At 36.8% G+C, this 19,941-nt stretch overlaps 1 protein-coding gene across 1 annotated transcript in view; it reads right to left on the minus strand.

The window, feature by feature from the left end:
- Positions 1-3,164: 3,164 nt before the first annotated feature.
- The window catches only part of LOC149300168 (anthrax toxin receptor 1-like), a 66,555-nt gene continuing 49,778 nt past the window's right edge, over positions 3,165-19,941 (minus strand). Inside the window, exons 17-18 of the mRNA XM_089485581.1 lie at positions 19,126-19,206; positions 3,165-3,440 (exon numbers count right to left, since the gene is read on the minus strand). Of these exons, the coding sequence (XP_089341707.1) occupies positions 3,165-3,440; positions 19,126-19,206 (357 nt within the window). The remainder of the gene's footprint in view (positions 3,441-19,125; positions 19,207-19,941) is intronic.

The raw sequence follows: 19,941 nt of genomic DNA on the forward strand, positions 1-19,941 counted from the left end.
TTACAACAACATCATTGCAGAGCTCCCAGTTTTCCATGTGAATGAAATTAAAGGTTTAACATGAATTAAGACAAGACATTAAGTATGCATTACTTACCTAATGCTTTATTTTGAAACCTTTGGGTGGTTTTTGCTCCCTTTTAGGATGTGCTAATATTCTGTGCACCGTATTGATTCGCTTAGGCAAGGTTGTTTCCTATTGACCTCTACGTAACCTTTTTTAGCTGTCAGAGATTTTATAACTGCTAATGTAATCATGTAGTTGAATCCCAAACCGTGCTTTCTTAACCACTGTTAATACCAATGAATGTTTAAAAGGCTTGTAGAATCGACATAGACTTGCATGGAAAACCTTGAAGTCAATGAAGGATGCAATACAGGATTCTTACACTGGGGGCCACTGGTGCACACTAGTATATAAATACACTCCTAAAGCTGCCAGTGACCATTTTTTTCAGTGCCCTTTTAATTCCTGTTGATTATCACTTCATAGGCCATTTAAAGGTAAGTGAATCATTTGTTTGCCCTAAAGATTGCACCCTTTGGACCTCACTCCCTACCAGAGTTTAAATAGGATTTGTCTTCAATTTTTGGTTACCTAATCGCCTCAATGGGATGGGGCACAGGATGTGGTCTGTTCCCTTTTCAAAGGTGATGCTTAACCCCCCCCACACTCAAAAAAGAGAGAATATTTTGTGATTTTTCAGTAAGGACATGTGAGTTAACATTGAACACACATGTCCTCACCTGTAACTCACAACATTTAAAGTTGCATTCCCTCACAAATAGCTCACAGTTTTCTGAATCTGCAAGTTGTTTGCGAGTATAAGCATTCAAGGGCATCCTGCCATCTCTAATGTCCTATTGGAGAGCAGCTATATGCGTAGTTCTTGGGGTTGTCTGGGCAAATTCAGGGCTTTTTTGGTAGGTATGCTCAGGTGAGGCTCTTATCTGTAAATGTAGTGTAATGTGAGAAAAACAGAAGACCTGGTATCAGAATAACTAATACCCAACTACCCATCATAAAGATCACTTTATCTTCTTGGTCCTAACATTCTTTGAACCCCAAATCAACGTTTTCAAGCTTACTTAAATATCCTTAATTATTTCGATCATTTTAGAACACTTAACCATCCCTACTACCAGATAAGAAATATCCCAAACTTGTAACGTTTTATTGCATGTAAAACGGATGTTCGTCAATACAGATAATTATTACACATTAAGTGGTTACATTCCAGTAAGCGGAAGACACACATATGAAAAACATATTATAGCAAGCACTGCTTGGCATGATGAGAATTCCCATGTATGATAATAACTTACATCTGCTGCTCAGATAGAATGGAAATAAACACTGTCTGACTTGTTGGTTTACAGCAGAGAATAATATCTACATCAAGAATAAGAATGTATGCAGACATGTTTAAAAAATACCACATTATATCAATAATATTTATTACTTCCAGGGCCAAGTATACTGTACATCACATGTGCCCATAGGCACATAAACTACAGGTATCCTGCATTTTTTAAAAATAATATTAAATGTTTTACTGACTGCAGATATAACAAACAGGTTTATTCAATGAAACTGCAGTTAGCCTTGTGGAAAATCCTGAAAATTGTGGTGCTCAGTAAACTTTCCTTGGCAGTAGTTTCTTACTGTAGAAGTGAAGCATGTGTAGATCATATTCCCACCAAAGGTTATACAATTAGCAGGTAAAAGGGCTGTAAATGTCTTCATCATAAACAAGGGTAAAGATCACATATGGTCACATTAAATATGTTATAAAATTAGAGTCCAATTAAAAAATTAGGTTTTGGTTTTATGTGGAAACATACATTTTTATTATATTCCAAATTCCCATTTACATTATCTGCATGTATAAAAAAATGAAGAAGGAAATAATTTACCTTAACTATCTATACAATGACATGGTTGACCACACTATTTTAGTAGTGATTTTATTTCCTTTTCTGGTCGTCACCAAAAAGCCATTAGGACACTTTAATGTTTTCTATTCTTTTTTTGTTTCCCAATAATAGGTATCATACCTGATGTACTGAAATAAATGTAAAATTGGGAACGTATAGCTTCTACTGCTAATAATTTTACAAATTGAAATATACCTGAATGCATACAAAAAGTTATTCACAAAAGAAGCAAATAAACAAGAAATTAACTCCCACGACTGACATTACTGAGTGCCCTAAACAGAGTACAAGAAGTAATATCCTCTATGTTATGCTATCTAAAAAACCCAAACACACTAATGTTAATGTATACATAGATATTAATTACCCTACTAATGAGAGAAATCAGCAACGCATCGCGATGCCTATCTGTTAAACTTAATCTATTATTAAAGACTCTGCAGCATCAGAGCATTTAATTGCAAAGGTCCAGCCTTCTGCTGCTATAAATCATCAGGTCCCATATAGGCTTTAAACTCCACTCTTGACATGTCCATGAGCTCTCATCCAACATTTACACATGCTCCAGAGAGTCTTTTCTTTCTTAATCTCCTAGTGACCTAACATTCGACTTTTATCAAAGAAACATACAGAAGTTATTTGGAAGCCCTGATGGGAAAACGCTTGAATCCCGTCTGGCTGTTTCATTTGGTGGAGAACAACTTCTGTTATAACGTGAAGCGAGTGTCCATCACAAGGCTTTACAAGACACCTTACCACATTGCACGTTCTTGCTGCTAACTTGGCTTTGCTCCCTTATATTTAGACCCCAAACCTACATGACATCCTAAAGAAACAGATTCCCAGAATAAACCAATAATTCCGTAGATCAATATATGCACCATACCAGTCTGTTTTGGTACCTAGCTTAGTAGATCCCTTTGAGGTTAGACAGAAAAAGCTTTCCTCTGAAACTTATCTTTGTTGTAAATGCAGACTGTGATTCCATGGTCTAAAGACAAAGTCTTTTTTGAAAAATCTATATAGTAAGATTCAAATCTTTGAGCCAAGGGTTGGTAAATCCATTGGTTATTCTGAATCAGTCTCTCTATAGAATATATAGTAAAAAAAGTGGTTTTGGTTTATTGTTTTTGTTAAATTGCCGAACTTCAAATCCAACCAAGAGACAAGATGAAGTCTACAATATCCCCAACAGCGTCCCTATAAACACTGGAGAACTCATCATTCTAAATGGATGGGCGGGGAGGGGGCCTGCTTGGAGGAGGAGCTCTAACTGGAGGAGAGGCTAGGGGTGGTGGGGGAAGAGAACTTGTTGGAGATGGAGTAGGGGGTGGAGTATGTAGGGGTTGAGGAGGAGGCGTTACTGGAGGAGGCGGTTTATAGATTGGACTTTGCGGAGGAATATAGATCGGACTGGACGGAGAAGACATTAGAGGAGCATTGTTTAAGGGGTATCTTGGAGGCGCTGTCTTCTTTTCCCTTGTAAAGTTTATGCAACGACCCTAGAAAAACACATACAATCAGAATTAGTTTTGTCTTTATCATTTTACCACTTTAAGCACACAGTGATTAAAACATATTCAGTATTATATACATTTTAGTCTGTCTTCAAAGGGAAGTCAAATACCTAGTGTAAAAGGAATGTTAATACTGTATTTGCTCGATTATAAGACAAGGTTTTTTCCAGAGCAAATGCACTGAAAAATACCCCTCGTCTTATAATCGGGGTCGTCTTATAATCAGACCTCAAGCGGAAGTTGTCTACTACGCGAATCGCGTACAACTCTACACGCTGCCCAGACTAAGTACCGGGGGACTCAGAAGCACCGGTAAGTTTGGAGGAGGGGGGGGAGGGAGTGTTAAATGGGGGGCATAAGGCATTTCTGGAGGCAGAGTGCTCTATGAAATCCCTTTTAACCCCCTTAATGCCACTCTGCCTCCAGATATGCCTGTTAACCCTACATACGCCACTCTGCCTCCTGAAATGCCTTATACCTCCCTATATGCCACTCTGCCCCATAATATGCCTTTTAACCCCCTAAATGCCAGAGTGGCATATAGGGGTATAAGGCAATTCTGGAGGCAGAGTGGCACATAGGGGGTCAAAAGGCATATCATGGGGCACAGTGGCATTTAGAGGGTTAAAAGGCATATCATGGGGCACAGTGGCATATAGGGGGTATAAGGCATTTCTGGCGCAGAGTGGCAAGCCTGGGGGCAGATGTGCATAACTGGGGGGGCAGGTTGAAAAAAAAGGAAACAAAAACAAAATATTTTTCTCAATCATAGCTTTTATTAACAAACAATTGTTCACATAGTTTACATGAATTAACATTTACTGGTAAAACTTTTTTTCCTATAGGGTCGTCTTATATTCAGGCTTTTTCTTTTTTTCATAAATTAACATTCAGATTTTGGGGGGTCGTCTTATACGGTATTTATGACAATTCAATGAAAAGGAGAATCCAGTGCGGGCAAAAAATGCTCTTTTAAGAAATAGCTCAATCTAGACACCTCCTGTGGTCAGATGAGGAATTGCAATTAAAACAACTTTTTACCCCTTGCTAGTCCATGCCTTATAAGAGGGCTCGATAAATCCCAGGCGCCAGGTCAGGTCAGGGGCTTTTGTGACGGGGAACCAGCAACAGACTTACTCAAAAGGGCGGAGCTTCCCCTGCAGCAGCCAGCACCAATAGAGAGACAGGGGAGGAACTATCTTGCCATCTACCATTTCTCTCATTCTCCCAGCCACTCCCCTGAGTGTCTGTCTTATCACGCCCCTTCCTTTCCTGGCCTGCTTCCGCTTGTCTGGCCCGCCCCGTTTTGCTTCTTCTGGAGTTTCTAGCTCTGCTCAAGGTAACGAGGAGGAAGAAAGAAGCTGTCTGGGAGTGATAGGAGTGAGTTGTGCTGTGTAGTGACTGGGCGTGATAGGAGTGAGTTGGGATGAGAATTTTGTCCTGGCGCCTAGGTCAGGGGTGTCCAACATGCTCACGGTGCAGCACGGTGTGTACAAGCCAGCCGCCTAATAAAAAATTAAAGCGGCCGGCGTGCACACACAGCGGTCTTACCGCTTCGCGGCCATTCAAGGAAAGTGGACCTATATTTAAGGGAGGGGGGGGGTTCCCTTGGGACATCATTCATTTTTGTCGTTGAAAATAAAACTGAGTGATGACGTAGTCACGCAGCTACGTACGTTTGAGGCGTGCTGATGGGCCGGTGGAAGGAGAAGGGGCAGCATGACTAGCGCGGGAACGTTGCAGCCTTGAGGGCCGACCGCCGACGGCTGATCATTGACCGCCAGCCGCCAGCCGCCAACCGCCGGCTGTCAATTGCCAGCTACCGGCCGCCGACCGCTACTCGTCAGCCGCCAGCCGCCGGCTGTCAACCGCCATCAACCGCCAGCTACTGGCCGCCGACCGCTACCCGCCAACCGCCAGCTGCTAGCCGCCAACCATCAGCCGCCGACCGTCAGCCGCCAACCGCCAGTCGTTAGTCACCGGCCTCCGACCATCGGCTGTCAACCACCAGCCACCGGCCATCGGCCGTCAACCGCCAACTGCTGACCGCTGTTCTCCCCCCTGATGGGGGGTGAGGTGGAGATAGAGTGTAGAGTGTTGAGCTTTGGATGTGGAGCGGCGGGGATTGTTTGACTCTGGACAGCGAGCCTTTGGTTTCCGAGAGTCTCTTGACGGCGGTGCTTCAGCTGTTTTTTTGAGGCTGGATGCGGATGCTAAGCATGGCAGAGTACCAATAAAAGCTGGAAGCGGTAATCGTGAGTTCCCTGGCTATTGGCTATTACACTCTTGACATTCTTAAATGAAATTACCAAAATCTGAATTAAATCAACAAGAAATACATGAAACAGACGAACTCTATATATATATATATATATATATATAAATATATATATATTTTTTTTATTTATTATTATTTTTTTTTTTTTGTGCTATTGAAGATTATACTTTCAATCTCTTTGAATCTGATGTGTATGGATCTACATATAATATACACTAATTTGTCTTAAATAGATTCTGGTCTAAAGGCGTAAAGACCTTTAAAGGTCTCTTCTCGTATAGATAAAAGTGGACAATGATAATGCCTCCAAAAGGTGACAAATCTGGTAGGGGGGATAAAGAGGAAAAATCTAAAATGTCGGTGAAAACAAAGAAACCTCCTCCAATTAGTGCCTACTACTCTCCTAAAAGTCAAACGGATACCTCTGTCTTATCATCTAAATCGTCTCCAGATCGACTAAGTGAGATTAGCACAACCAACCCGCCAGATTATATTACAAAAACCAATTTGATGATGGCTCTAGATTCTTTATATATTAAAATAAAAGCTGATCTGGACCATAATCTTAAAGAATATAAGGAGGAAATGACCAACATGAAGGTCATTTTAGCGGCTCAATCAAAAGAAATTACTATGCTACATTTGAAAATTAAACAGCTCCAATCTCAAAATGAAGTATTAAAAGCAGATTTAACAAGACAAGATCTTAAACTTGCAGACCTAGAAGATAGGTCACGCAGACAAAATCTTAAAATTCGTGGGATATCTGAAGATGTGATTGATTTGGAACCGTATTTAATGGAACTACTTTCAACATATATAGACTGTCCAAAATACGGCCCGATACTAATTGAAAGAGCCCATAGACTTCCGCTACCTCCTAATTGGACACAAACAAATACACCTAGAGACGTTATCATTTGTTTTGCTAACTCCAGAATTAAAGAAGATCTAGTTAAAGAAATGAGAAGGAACCCTACCAAAATTGCAAAATTCGCATCTTTAACTACATATCTTGATCTTTCACGTGCAACCAGAACGCACAGAAAAAAATATTCTGATATCACTTCCTGTTTACGACAAAATAATATTATTTACTCTTGGGGTTTCCCCACAAAACTGCGAATTAACTATCAAGGGAAAATCTATATTTGCAATGATCCTATACAAGCAAAGGACAATTTATTGAAATGGAATCTTACTATATAAGACTTAATCTTTAGAAGAATTTTTTTTTTTTTTTATCATGATATAAAGTATAAAATACTATCATATTATTACCTAAAATATGATTCGGTTATGTACCGGTTGGAAATGACGTGTTATGTGTTATAATTTTAGTCCAGTCACTAAGTTGGCAATGTATTGGTTGGATATGATATAAATGATAAATGGGTGATAATAGATTATTTAGAATATAGACTATCACAAATTCTTAAACCTTTTTTTTTTTTTTTTTTTTTTTTTTTTTTTTTTTTTTGGGACTCACAGAGACTCACAGAGATATATAAGTGTTATTAGTCTTTGGATAAGATATTTTCACAAGTTAGAATTAAGATATTAGGATAGGAAAATTTAAAAGACACTAATATACACTCACGATACATTATATATATATGGGTGAATAGTAATAGAGTTATTAGAAAGAATCATTTGAGAGAAGGAGACTTCTATTATGGCCATTAATATAAATTTCCTTTTTGATATATACATTGACAAAAATATATGACCATATACTAACACTAACATATACTTATATATATATATATACATTTTTTTTTAATTTTTTTTTTTATATAAAGTATAAGATATTACAGTACTATTACCTAATATACTACTCTAACTGAGAAATATTATGATTGGTCTACTCATTGAGTTGGTAATATACTGGTTGGAAATTATGTGTTATGTGCTATAATTTTAGTCTAGTCACTAAGCTGGCAATATATTGATTGGATATGATATAAATGGTTGATAACAATATAAAAGATATAATAGATTATTAGAATATAGACTCCCACAAGTTTTTTATTTATTTATTTATTTTATTTTATTTTTTTTTATTTTATTTTTTTTATTTTATTTATTTATTTATTTTTTTAATATTTAAAAGATTAGATATAATTATGGACTTATAGAATCTCACAGAGGTATATAACTATTGATAATTTTTGGATAAGATATTTTCATAAAGTTAGAATTGAGACACTAGGATAGGAAAATTTAAAAGACACTAATATATACTTATGACATATTATATATATGGATGGATAGTAATAAATTTATTAGCACAAATCACTTGAGAAGAAGGAGACTTCTATTATAGTTATTAATATAAATTTCCTTTCGGATACATATATTGATAAAAATCTATGATTATATATTAATATAGGTATATATGTATATGTATGTATATTTTTTAGGATTAATGATATTTTTTTTTTTTTTTTCTCTTTAATTTTTTTTTTTTTTTTTTTTTGCCTGTTTTGTTTAAATATGATATCTGAATAGACAGATATAGTTTATACTATTTCTATGAAACAAGAATTGATTATGCTCCTTACCTTCGCTGGCCTTAAAACACGTCCTCATCCCTTGCTGGTTCAAGGAATTTCCTCACACTAATGACGGAAATAATGTTTTTCCTGCATAGTGTGTTGGGTTTGATTGTTTTTTTTGTTTATGAATGTTGTTGTCAAGTGTTTTCTAGTTGGAGATTGAGGGATAGGGAGCAGTGCTGGTGGAGGACGGGAAAACAAATTTTCCATGTCCCTTAAATTGATGACAATCAATGCACAGGGCTTAAATTCTCCATATAAGAGATCATATCTGTATGATTCATTAATTAAAGAGGGGATAGATATTGCATTTATCCAAGAGACACACTGGAATCAAATTATAGAAAAACCTGCTTGGAAATACCATAGATACCGACATGTTTATGTATCTTCTCTTTTAGATAAAAAGAAGCGGGGAGTAGCTATATTGATATCAACTAAAAATAAATTTGAGTATATACATCATGAAGCCGATAAGGAAGGAAGAAGGATTATACTAATCTGTAATATAAATGACGTTACTTATACTCTGGTTAGCCTTTATGCCCCATCAGAGGGATCAACAAGATTTCTTAATTTAGCTATGGAATCAATAGAAAAAATTTCTAAAGGCTCACTGATTATAGCAGGCGACCTGAATTGCATAATTGATATTGAAAAAGATACTAAGACCTCGAAGAATCGTAAATCAGATGTGTGTTTGAAAACTAGGGCCAAAGCATTTTCCGAGTCTTTGTCTAAACACGGCCTTTATGATGTCTGGAGGGTGCAACACCCTGAGGAAAGAGATTACTCTTTCTTCTCGAATGTGCACCAATCATATTCACGCATCGATTATTTTTTAATGCCTGGTCACTCTTTAGAAATCTCTACTACTTCTCTAATTGGAAACATCTCATGGTCTGACCATGCTCCAGTATTTATTTCTATCAAGAATAATCCTCAATATAGAACAAGAACTCGCTGGAGACTCAATGAATCTCTTTTAAAAACAGAATCCGATAAGATAGATTTGATAAAACAAACAACATCTTTTTTGGAGCAGAATGACAATAATGAGACCTCAGACTTAAATTTATGGTGCACCCTAAAATGCGTTCTTAGGGGATACTTAATAAAAAAGGGTGCCTGGATTAAAAAACAGAGAGGTAAAGAACTTGCCGATCTATATATTGAGTTGGCAAAACTTGAGAGACTAAACAAACAACATCCATCCAGAGATTTCTTGAAGCAGTTAGAGACTATTAAAGAATTGATAATTATTAAACTTAAAATTAAAACTGAAACAATAATGCAAAGATTGAAATCCAGTTGGTACTATGGAAACAATAGAGTAGGGAAAAATCTTACTAAAAGATTGAAGGCACATATTGATTCATCTAGAATAAAAAAATTTACACACAATGGAATTACCTGTATATCACCAACACAGATAGGTAATGCTTTTAAACAATACTATGAAACCTTATATAATCTACCCGAACCTAAGATTGCTACTACTGACATAGCTCAATTTTTAGAGACCTTGCATCTTCCAAAACTTTCTGCAGAAAAATTAATACAATTAAATCAACCACTAACAACTCAGGAAACTACTATTGTAATTCTTAATTTGAAAAAAGGGAAAGCTCCAGGCCCTGATGGTTTTTCAGCTATATTTTTTCAAATTTTGAATTCAGTAATTTCTCCCATCTTAACAAAATCTCTTAATTCTATTTCTACTGGAAGAAGTTTTCCAAAAGAGATGTTGGAGGCGAGTATATCACCAATTCCTAAACCAGGGAAGGATCCTTCATTGGTTGCTAATTACAGGCCAATATCTCTCATCAATTTAGATGTGAAGATATATTCTAAGATCTTGGCCTCTAGATTGGCTCAAATAATACGAGATTTGATACATCCAGATCAGGCAGGATTCATTCCTGGCAGGGCGGGAGAAGAAAATACGCGCAAAATCTTCAATATCATGGAACATATACATAGACATAAAATCTCCTCAGTTATAGTAGCCTTAGATGCCCAAAAGGCATTTGATAGAGTTAATTGGAAGTTCTTAGCTGAAACACTTCAAGCATTTGGTTTAACAGGTCTATTTTATGACTTAACTATGGCTTTATATACATCTCCGGTTGCAAAGATCAGAGGCCCTTTTCTAGACTCAGATATGTTTCATATTTATAACGGCACAAGGCAGGGTTGTCCATTAGCTCCCTTGTTATATGCTTTAACAATTGAGCCTTTAGCAGCCTATGTTAGAAACTCTTCTAATATTTATGGTATAAATATTGATAAACATGAATATAGTATTACCTTATATGCAGATGATGTTTTACTAACATTATCTGCCCCCTTAATATCTATCCCCGCTCTTTTAAAAGGAATAGAAAAATTTGGACACTATTCTAATTATAAACTTAATTTATCAAAGACTCAGATGATTCCGTTTTATCTTTCTGACTCTCAGATATCTACAGTTTATGGGTATATTAAAAATAATGACCAGATACATCAAATTGATTACTTGGGGATCATAATCGGACCTATATTGGAAGATATTGCTGATATAAATCATAAGAAACTCTTTCTAGAAATAAAATCTTCTCTTGCAAAATGGATGAAACTTGAAACCTCTTGGATGGGTCGTATTAATATTCTTAAAGCTTACATAATTCCCAAAATTCTATATTTTTTTCGATTAATACCTTTTTATGTTTCGAAAGATGTTATCTTAAAATGGGAAAATTTACTGTCTCAATTTGTTTGGGCAGCTAAAATAATAAGATTACCCTCGGAGCTTCTTAAAAGACCTATTGAATCTGGGGGTTTAGGCTACCCTGATATAAAAGAACTATACGAAGCCTCCCAAGTAGCTTTCATGATGGCTTGGGGCTCTACAAAAGAGAAAAGCTCTATGGGTTGGTATAATATAGAAAATAAAACTTTGTTAGTTTAAACAAAAATCCTGGCTCCTAACATATTTGGCTGGCTCCTAGATTCAAAACAAATTTGTCAAGCCCTGCCTTATAATTATAATAATTATCAGTCTTTATACTGCTTTTCTCCCTGTGAGACTCTTGGACGTGATGGGCTGAATTGTTCTTATCTGCCATCAAATTCTTTGTTTCTATATACAAACGCTAATATTAATTTGTCGTTTTCCCAATGGAATCTGTACTTCCTTTCATAAACATACATAATAAAATAGTCCCTCTGAATTCTGCAATATAAAGAAATTAGTACGCAAAGTTTTGAGGTATCACTTTTGAGAAAAACCATTCTATTTACTGTATACAAATATACCAACGGTACATTAAGCTATTTTCCGCTAGGGAATTTCCAAAGTGATCTTATGGTGGAGAAAGGGTTAGGATCAAAAGTATGAGCCTGCATCTCAGCTTCCTTCCAGTAATGACACAAGTGCCTTAATTAAACCAGCTGCTGGAACACAAGAGTTCCACGAGGCCCAAACAAATCTTAGTGTGAGATGCAAAAATATGTGAAATATATGGCAGCTCCTTTGGCTGAGCTCAGTATGGAAAGCTGACAGTAAGTCGAGGTTCACATGAGGATATCAGCTCACTGTAAAAAAGTTTAGAGCGGACTTTCATTTCTCTAACTATTCAATATAAAACAACCCTTAACAGGCAGTTAGTTTGTCATGTAGTAAACTACAGCTTTTGGATGTATGGAAATATACAAGATCATCTACACATCGAATAATATTATTATGAGTGAAATCCAGATCCAAAAACAATTTCTTTACAACAATTATTGTAAAAATGTTATCAGTTACCTAACACAAAAATATACTCATGTCGATCCATTTAAGTTTGAGTTGTCGGTCAAAACCTCTTGACTATGTAAGCTCAAACGGAAACATTTCTATTCACAAAATATATATTTGCTGCGGAAAGGCTGTTGAGATCAACTTGAGTTCCATTCGAACAACTATTGAGTTGATTCTAAAGTCTATCATTGCAGCAGGTGGCATCATCAGTGGTTAGATCATGTGAGCTTGTGATGCAAGTCAGACCTATCGAGTTGGTCACCGAGTTGGGTAGCTCTTCCTATTTAATGTAGTTCTCAGTCGGACACATTTTTTTGGACACACTGAATTTCTATGATTAGATAAGTTGCTATTACTGTAAACACCTTAGAGTAATCTGCTACAAGCTGACAGCTGAGTTGACTTGAGTCAAGTTGACCTAAAATGGCTTAACATTACTGAAATGGGACCATATAAATGAGGGTTTTTTTAATGTTTTTAACCAGCTGATATCAAAGAAAATATGAAGTTTCTCTAAAAACCTGGATTTTCTTCACTTCCCTGAATAGTATATCCTAGTATTCAGGGCAGTGAAGAAAATCCAGGTTTTTAGATAAAGTTCATACGCATACTTATGGAAGTATCTGACATCTGGTTTGAGATTTCTGATTGCTGGAGGTAGTGATTCCCCACTTTAGTAGATGACTTCGCTTTCCTTCTCTACTAGTAATGGCTTTACTATATACACAGATGTGGAGACTAATAGGTCTAAACATCTTTCTCATGACAATACTAGCAGACTATCTCTTTCTGTGCTTCTAATTGACTACAACATGCAACAGTTAAAGATTTTTTACCTAGCCCATTAAATAACTGACCGTTGTCTTGCATAGTTTAATGTTGGGGTGAAGGAAATATTGGTCTCAAAAGAGTTTTCTCACATTCTGGCAATACCTCCCATGGTGTTTACACAGCTGACAATTTAATAATCATAGCTGTTTCTGATGTCTGCACTTGCACTGATTCTTCTAAACAGAGCCCCCACACAATGAGAAACATCCCAACTACCAGTTAATGATTTCCCACTCCACGGTTGCTGAGAATACACACTAATCTCTGAATTCAGTACACAAAGATCCCTACGAGTATCTGGCAAGACCAACACTTTTTGAAGGCTCATTTAGTTCTTGTGTAGCATGGTACACCACAGGACTGGTAGAAATCACACATGGTGCCATTTCTCTGACAAGTTCAAAGCTAAGACTGGGGACTAGAAATCTCTAAGTCTCATATCAATAGATTGGGAGCTTTTGAAGCATTATCAAGAAACATTACTCACATTAGACAACAGTGTGTTAAGCAGTAGCCAGCGATGTTTTAGCCAAAGAAGGACTTACTCCAAGGAAATTTGAAACATATGTTAAGTTTGGCAAAAATGCAGCAGTGTGGTTTTTTTTAGGATACTACATTTCATATATACATTGTCTAGTGAAGTGGCCAGCAAAGCCAATAATGAAAAAAATCAGCATGAAGAATGTAATGTTATGCATTTGCAAGGTAGTAATAGCCCTACTAGCACTGCTAAGATAAACAAGTAATCACTATGTTTGTTTGCAAATCAAGATTCCTTATATTCTTGGTAAGGTAATATGTCAAAGAATTAACAAATTCAAATTGAAACCATCTATTTCCTAAACTAAAATCTAATCAAATTTGGTTTAAATCTAGGAGCTAGCCAAAAAAGTATTTCCCAATCATGTTTTTATTTTTATATATTACCCAACCTGGCACTGGAGTTTGTGGAGCCTTCCCATACACTAAGATACATTCACACACTCTAACACCATGCAATAACAGACACATGATAACATATTATACTCACAAACACTAAACACTCTACAATAACACACACATGCTAACACTACACTAATATACAAAAAACTAATTTGAGGTTGGCTCCTCATTTGTCTGGTTGCAGCTTGCTGTCCAGGGGTTAATTGGGAGGAGGTTTAAATGCACCCCCCAACACGTTAATAAGGTTTTGGTAGCAGTATAAACTGCTTTGTGTGCCCACTATGTAGGAGGTGAGAGTAGGTTCTCACCCTATTGAGAGTGTGCCTTGATGTGGCGGGTGAGCTTAATTATGCTTTAGCCAATTCATATGACCAAAACCTCGAATTTATATTATGTTTATATATTTGGTGCCAACTTTATTAGGGTGAGAAGCACAGACAGTTTTTTGTATACACTGTAAGCCAATACACTGTATTTGCAGCATGCTTACACCTGTTTGATAGGCCTCATTTTACACATTTATATTATTTGAGCCTGAGACTAGCTTAGCGCACCAACATTATTTTTTTATTTTCACTATACACTATTATGCACATATAACACTATATGCTGACATACACACTCATGCTAATACCATACTGTAACATAAACAACACCATACACACTAGCACTACACTCGTATACACATGCACACACTGCATAGCCCTAAACATATACATAAAAATACACACTATAACATCTATGGACACATACACACTGAATCTGGAACTACAACACAGTAGACACACTGACTCTAGCACTATACATATACACACACACACACACACACACACACAGATACTACAGTATACACACACACACACATAGATTGACATTGTGCTTTCCTGTGTGTGCGCAGTGAAGCGAGTGACATGAGGCATCCAGTGGGGTCGCATAGCATGCATTATGTGACCTAACTGGGCGTCTCATGGCACCCACTACACTGAATTCATGATGGCAACCAGGAAGTGGTTTCTATTCACTGTGGTGGCCTTGCGTTGGGGTTTGTGGAGCCATGGTCTAGAAGGCTTGTACAACTATTAGACATAGAGGTCTACAATGTGAGATAACCGTATATATTTTTGTTACTTTTTATGCACTTTTGAACCTCCAATACAACACTATATTGATACACGTGATTTAAAACAGCACAGTATACCAGTGCTCAGCAAACAAGTGGATTAGCAAAAAAGTGTTTTTATATAAAGAGAAAAGGAACATCAGAAGGATGAACTCTTTATAATCTAATACTATGTTTTAAGGAACTCGCAATTAGATTAAATGTAAGAAAATTTTACTATATTGAGCAAGTAATAGAGAAATGAAACAGCCTCTAATCAGAAGTAGTTGAGGCTAATACAGTAAGAGAATTTAAACATACACGGGGCAGGCATAAAGCTATCCTGAATCTAAAACAATACCAATAACTGATTACGGTTCAAGGCTTTACTTAAGGAAAAATTACTAGATGGGCCGAATGATCCCTATCTGCAGTTAAATTCTCAGTTTCTATGTTTCAATCTAATTGAAGGCCTGGCGAAAAAGTAAAGGCAGGATGTAATCTATCCCTATAAGTGCTAAAAATTGCGGTAACACATTCTAAATTAATCATGCACCTGTTTGCCTTAACTTCCAGGAAAATAGCAGTGATCGCAATAAAACTCTTCCACCCAGTGAAAAATCCCATTAATACTTGACTTCAGTTCTAGCTGAACTTGGCAGTTGTGTTCTCCGGATCACTCTGCAGCTGCTCATAAAATGGTATTTTTTTTGCCCCTTGAAACATCTAATATCTATGCTGAGCGTCCGGGGCTCATTACTTAACTCCATCATCCCCACATAAACAATAATAATGCTAAATTATACCCTTTTTTTCTTCTTTCAAGGACAACCCAGACTAAGATGCGGATTTACTAATGTTTGGAATATCGAGGAGTATGTATGAAAAAGCGATTCTGCTGCCGTTTGAAAACCAGTCATATCACTATAGCAACTAAACGAATCATCCATTTATCAGGACCGTTCCATTGGTTGTCATGGCGAAAATACATTCTTTCAATTCTTTTATCAGAATAATAATTACAAGAACACTGTATAATCTGGGTGAACTATTTTATTATTTCCCCTTTTCCTTAAATAGATACCAAAAGGAGCATTTTTGGTTTTGCTATTTTCATATGACTTTGAAACGAAGCAGGATATCTTTAAGAACAGATGTTAACAAAAAGATTCTGGTGCTTCTGTTACGATTCTTAGAGGTGATTTAGTCTGCACTGAGATGCCAGCACGCATAGTGTATTCAGACACAGTGCCTTTCTAACCTGGCATTAAAATGTATATTCCCCGGGAAATAATATGATCCGGCATTAAACTTGAATGCCAACAGGAGGGGTAGTCAGCGACAGGAAATGATTAGAAGGTTTGCTAATCTCATTACAATGGAAGGCAGGTTAGCACGCTCATAAAATGGTAATCTCCCTTTAAAAATAATCACTGGGGGGAAAAAAGGCATATCTGAATGTGTATATATTTCGGACACAGAGAAATCCCACGTCACTTCTCTGTGTCCAAACCTGAATCTGAATGTGCGCTTCCTTACACCTGCCCGTACTTTCCATGTAGAAAACCTACTTGCATTTTAATGGCAGGCAGTTAGTATAACATCCCCTAAACCTTTATGATGCTCACCTTGTTAGCAATCTTTCCTGTGCATAATCTTTACCAAAATAGGATTCTCATCTTGATTGGTTGCTCATCATATACATTATATACATAGATATGTTATTTCAAACTTGCTTTTTAACTGTTGCCGGTCATTAGCGAGAATTGATCTTTTAGAGGCCAGTGGGATTTACTTGCACACAAGCCTCCTAAGAAAATTAGTTTGAAGACTAAAGTAGGATAAAAAATATTAACACAGCTTATGGATACCGGCTATAAAAAGGATGATAAAATAGTTATTGTTATTAATGATAGTGTTCTTTGGGTTTTTGTTTTTTTTAAAAGCACACGTTCAATTTAAGGAAAGCACATATTGTAAAACTGAACAATAATACAAATTTTATACATCATTTCTAGTTAAACTTGTGTATCTACTTAATAAAAATACCCTTGTGATGTGTCTGGTTCCTCAAGATCCTCCTCCTCCACAGTAACTGTAAAAATAACTACTAATAGCGATTGAAGTTTGAGTGCCGGGCTTCCGAGCATGTGATCTTACCGCAGGAATCCCCATGTGACCAAAAGCTTAGACGGTTATTGGAATCAGCTGTGACTGATAATAACCTTGAGCCCTGCTGCTACATGATTAAAGGAACACAACAGCATTTCCTACTGAGAAAAAACACAAGTCTAGATGGCAGATAAGGAAAGGACCAGTTGGCCCGTCTACTCTGTCCATGTTGCCTTCTTTTTATCCCAAACATTTAAACATTTTACTAATATTCTTTCTACTGCTGCTGCTGCTGCAGAATTCTTCCAGACGTCGTTCTTATGCCAGTAGGATTGTCCTTAATATTATATATTTCTTAAATATTTTTTCCCCTTGGAATTGAGAAGAAGAGTATTTCATGCTAGAAATCTTGCCACGGAATGTTTCCAGTCATAGTAGTACCCACCAAAATATAATATACTGTATAATAGAAATGGAATTGCAAGCATTATGGGTTGTCAGAGAAACCTCTTATATAGACCAACATGGTTGCCCCATGGGAAGCAATGCTACCACAGGCTTTTTGAGCCAATGGTCACCATTTTTTTTAAAGTCTCTCTGGCCATTTTTAAATGTCCAGAGAGACTTTAGTTGGGGTGTAGCGGGAGCTGTGGCTAGGGGTAGAGCTTCACCAAAATGTATGCCCTTTGTTAATTATTGATAGCTTTTTATTTCGCAAAAAGTATGGTATTTAGAATTTACTTACAGAGTTTCATCTTCTCCTGTATCTTTACATGTCATGTTTTTAAGGACAGTAGAACACTATGGTACACTCATAGCCACCATAAAAGTTCCGCATCAGGGTAGAAAAGGTGGAACGGGGTTATTTGGTGCCTGAAGAGAAGAACTCTTTGGGGTATGGTAATGAATGAGCTGATTTGTGGGAGAGAAACATATAATCTCGACCTTAGTAAATATGCACAGTGAAGTGCTCCAAAATCACAGCAAAAACACTCATGGAATCTTTTTATCCGGATTCATGACTTCCACACTTGGGATTAAATGTATTTTTTTTCTTAACCGCATAAATTAAACCATGAGCTCATGTTTATATTCCAAGAAAATGCAGCGAAACTTAGCTCACAAACAAAGCAAGAGGCATTTTATATCAATGGTCAGTGCCAGGGATTTCGTAACTCTCCAGCATTACTTCATTTACAGATAGCAGCAGTGGGTCATGTGACCTTTTGCTTTACTTGGACCAATTGTAGTTTTCTACATTGAGGCAACATTTTCCAGACACCACAAGGGCAACTTGATCCCCTTGGCACAAATCATACCAAAACCAGTGGTGTTTAATGGTGCAATGTAACTAACGCACAATGGAAACCTGCACTAAATGTTTAGGGCATTAATAGGAATATTATATAGGTATATATAAAATATGCCATTGCACTCCAAACCAATTCTGTTGTAGCCTGGTGCTAGGTAACAAGGCAAAGTAATATACACAGTCTATGGATAGTTACCAGCACTCTAGGTCTTTTTCCAATAAATACAAACTCCTCTTTTGCAGTCTTTATTTGACTTTCATCAGGTCAGGTGTATATATATATATATATATATAATGACATTTACTTATATAGCTCCAGCACATTCTGAAGCTCTTTACAATCAGAGTCTGTAGGTCAAAACAATTATATATAATTACTATCGTTTATTGAACAAATTTCTCAGGGAAGGTTACTTGGAGCTCTACCTCTTCTTGGGGAGTGTATAAGTGAAGGGGAGGAGCTAATGTATATAGAGGTGGGGCTAGCTCCATACAGCCTTTAGTGGGTGGAGTGTGGGAGGGAAGAGGGCAGAGAGTTGGTGTGGCCCAACCCCTGCCCACAGAATGGAGAAACTGACCCTGAGACTTCGGGACAAACCCAGAAAGTCCTCAAGTATTTTGCAAAGGGTCTTATACAAAGGGCCTTTCATGACAGATGACATAAGACAGTGGGAATAAAACTTTAGTCACTACAGACAAATAGCAATGTAATTACTACACCTTGTGATAGACAAGTGAACACTCTCTGTACCTTATCTCCAGGCTGAGGTCGCATTATGGACACTCGACTGTAACCTTTCTGTAGCAGGACCCACAATGCATCCAGTTTACCCTGCAAATGAAAAAAAGGGCAGCAGAGTGTTAGCTAATCATGAAAGTAGTTAGAAATGTAATAACCAATTCCATGCAAAACAAAAACAAAAAAAAGTGTGCAAAAAGTATGCGCCAGAAACACAATAAAAGGATACGTGCAAGATTTAGTAAATAAGGGCGATGTTTAGAATTTTTGAATTCCTTGTAAAACATTGTCAATGTTTTAAAGTAGGGCTCTAGCCATATTACCATGACAAATGCATAGTGTATTTTGCATTGACTCCACTGTATTTTTTTGCATGCAAATTGGAGCATTTATTCTTACTGGTGTTACTGAAAATTAGATTTCTGCCCTCCGTGTCCTTGCACATGCTCAATAGAACAGACTATTTCAGACAATGGGTCTACTATCTGAACACTGATATTTTGGGTACTGCTTCCGTGGCTTTAATGGGAGTGCTACTCAAGAAGCTTACATACTAATTCTTCCTAGTTTCAGTAGAGGCAGCCAGGGGAGGACTTAGAGGAGACCGAAACCTCATGTTCTAACTACAATAGCTACAGAATGTATTCTCCAATGTGCATGCTGTAAATGCATTGGGGGTAGACTAAAAAATATCCCAGACTAATAAGGGCAACATTTAAAAGGTGGTGGGAACAATTCTTATTATAGACAAGAGAATGCAAAAGAAATCTATCCACTTATACTATGCAAATAAAGCTAGATGACATTCAATTTGGACAATAAATGAAA

The sequence above is a fragment of the Sceloporus occidentalis genome, unplaced genomic scaffold (genome assembly GCF_023333645.1).
Source record: "Sceloporus occidentalis isolate IW3139 unplaced genomic scaffold, rSceOcc1.0.p SCAF_26, whole genome shotgun sequence".
Lineage (NCBI taxonomy): Eukaryota > Metazoa > Chordata > Lepidosauria > Squamata > Phrynosomatidae > Sceloporus > Sceloporus occidentalis.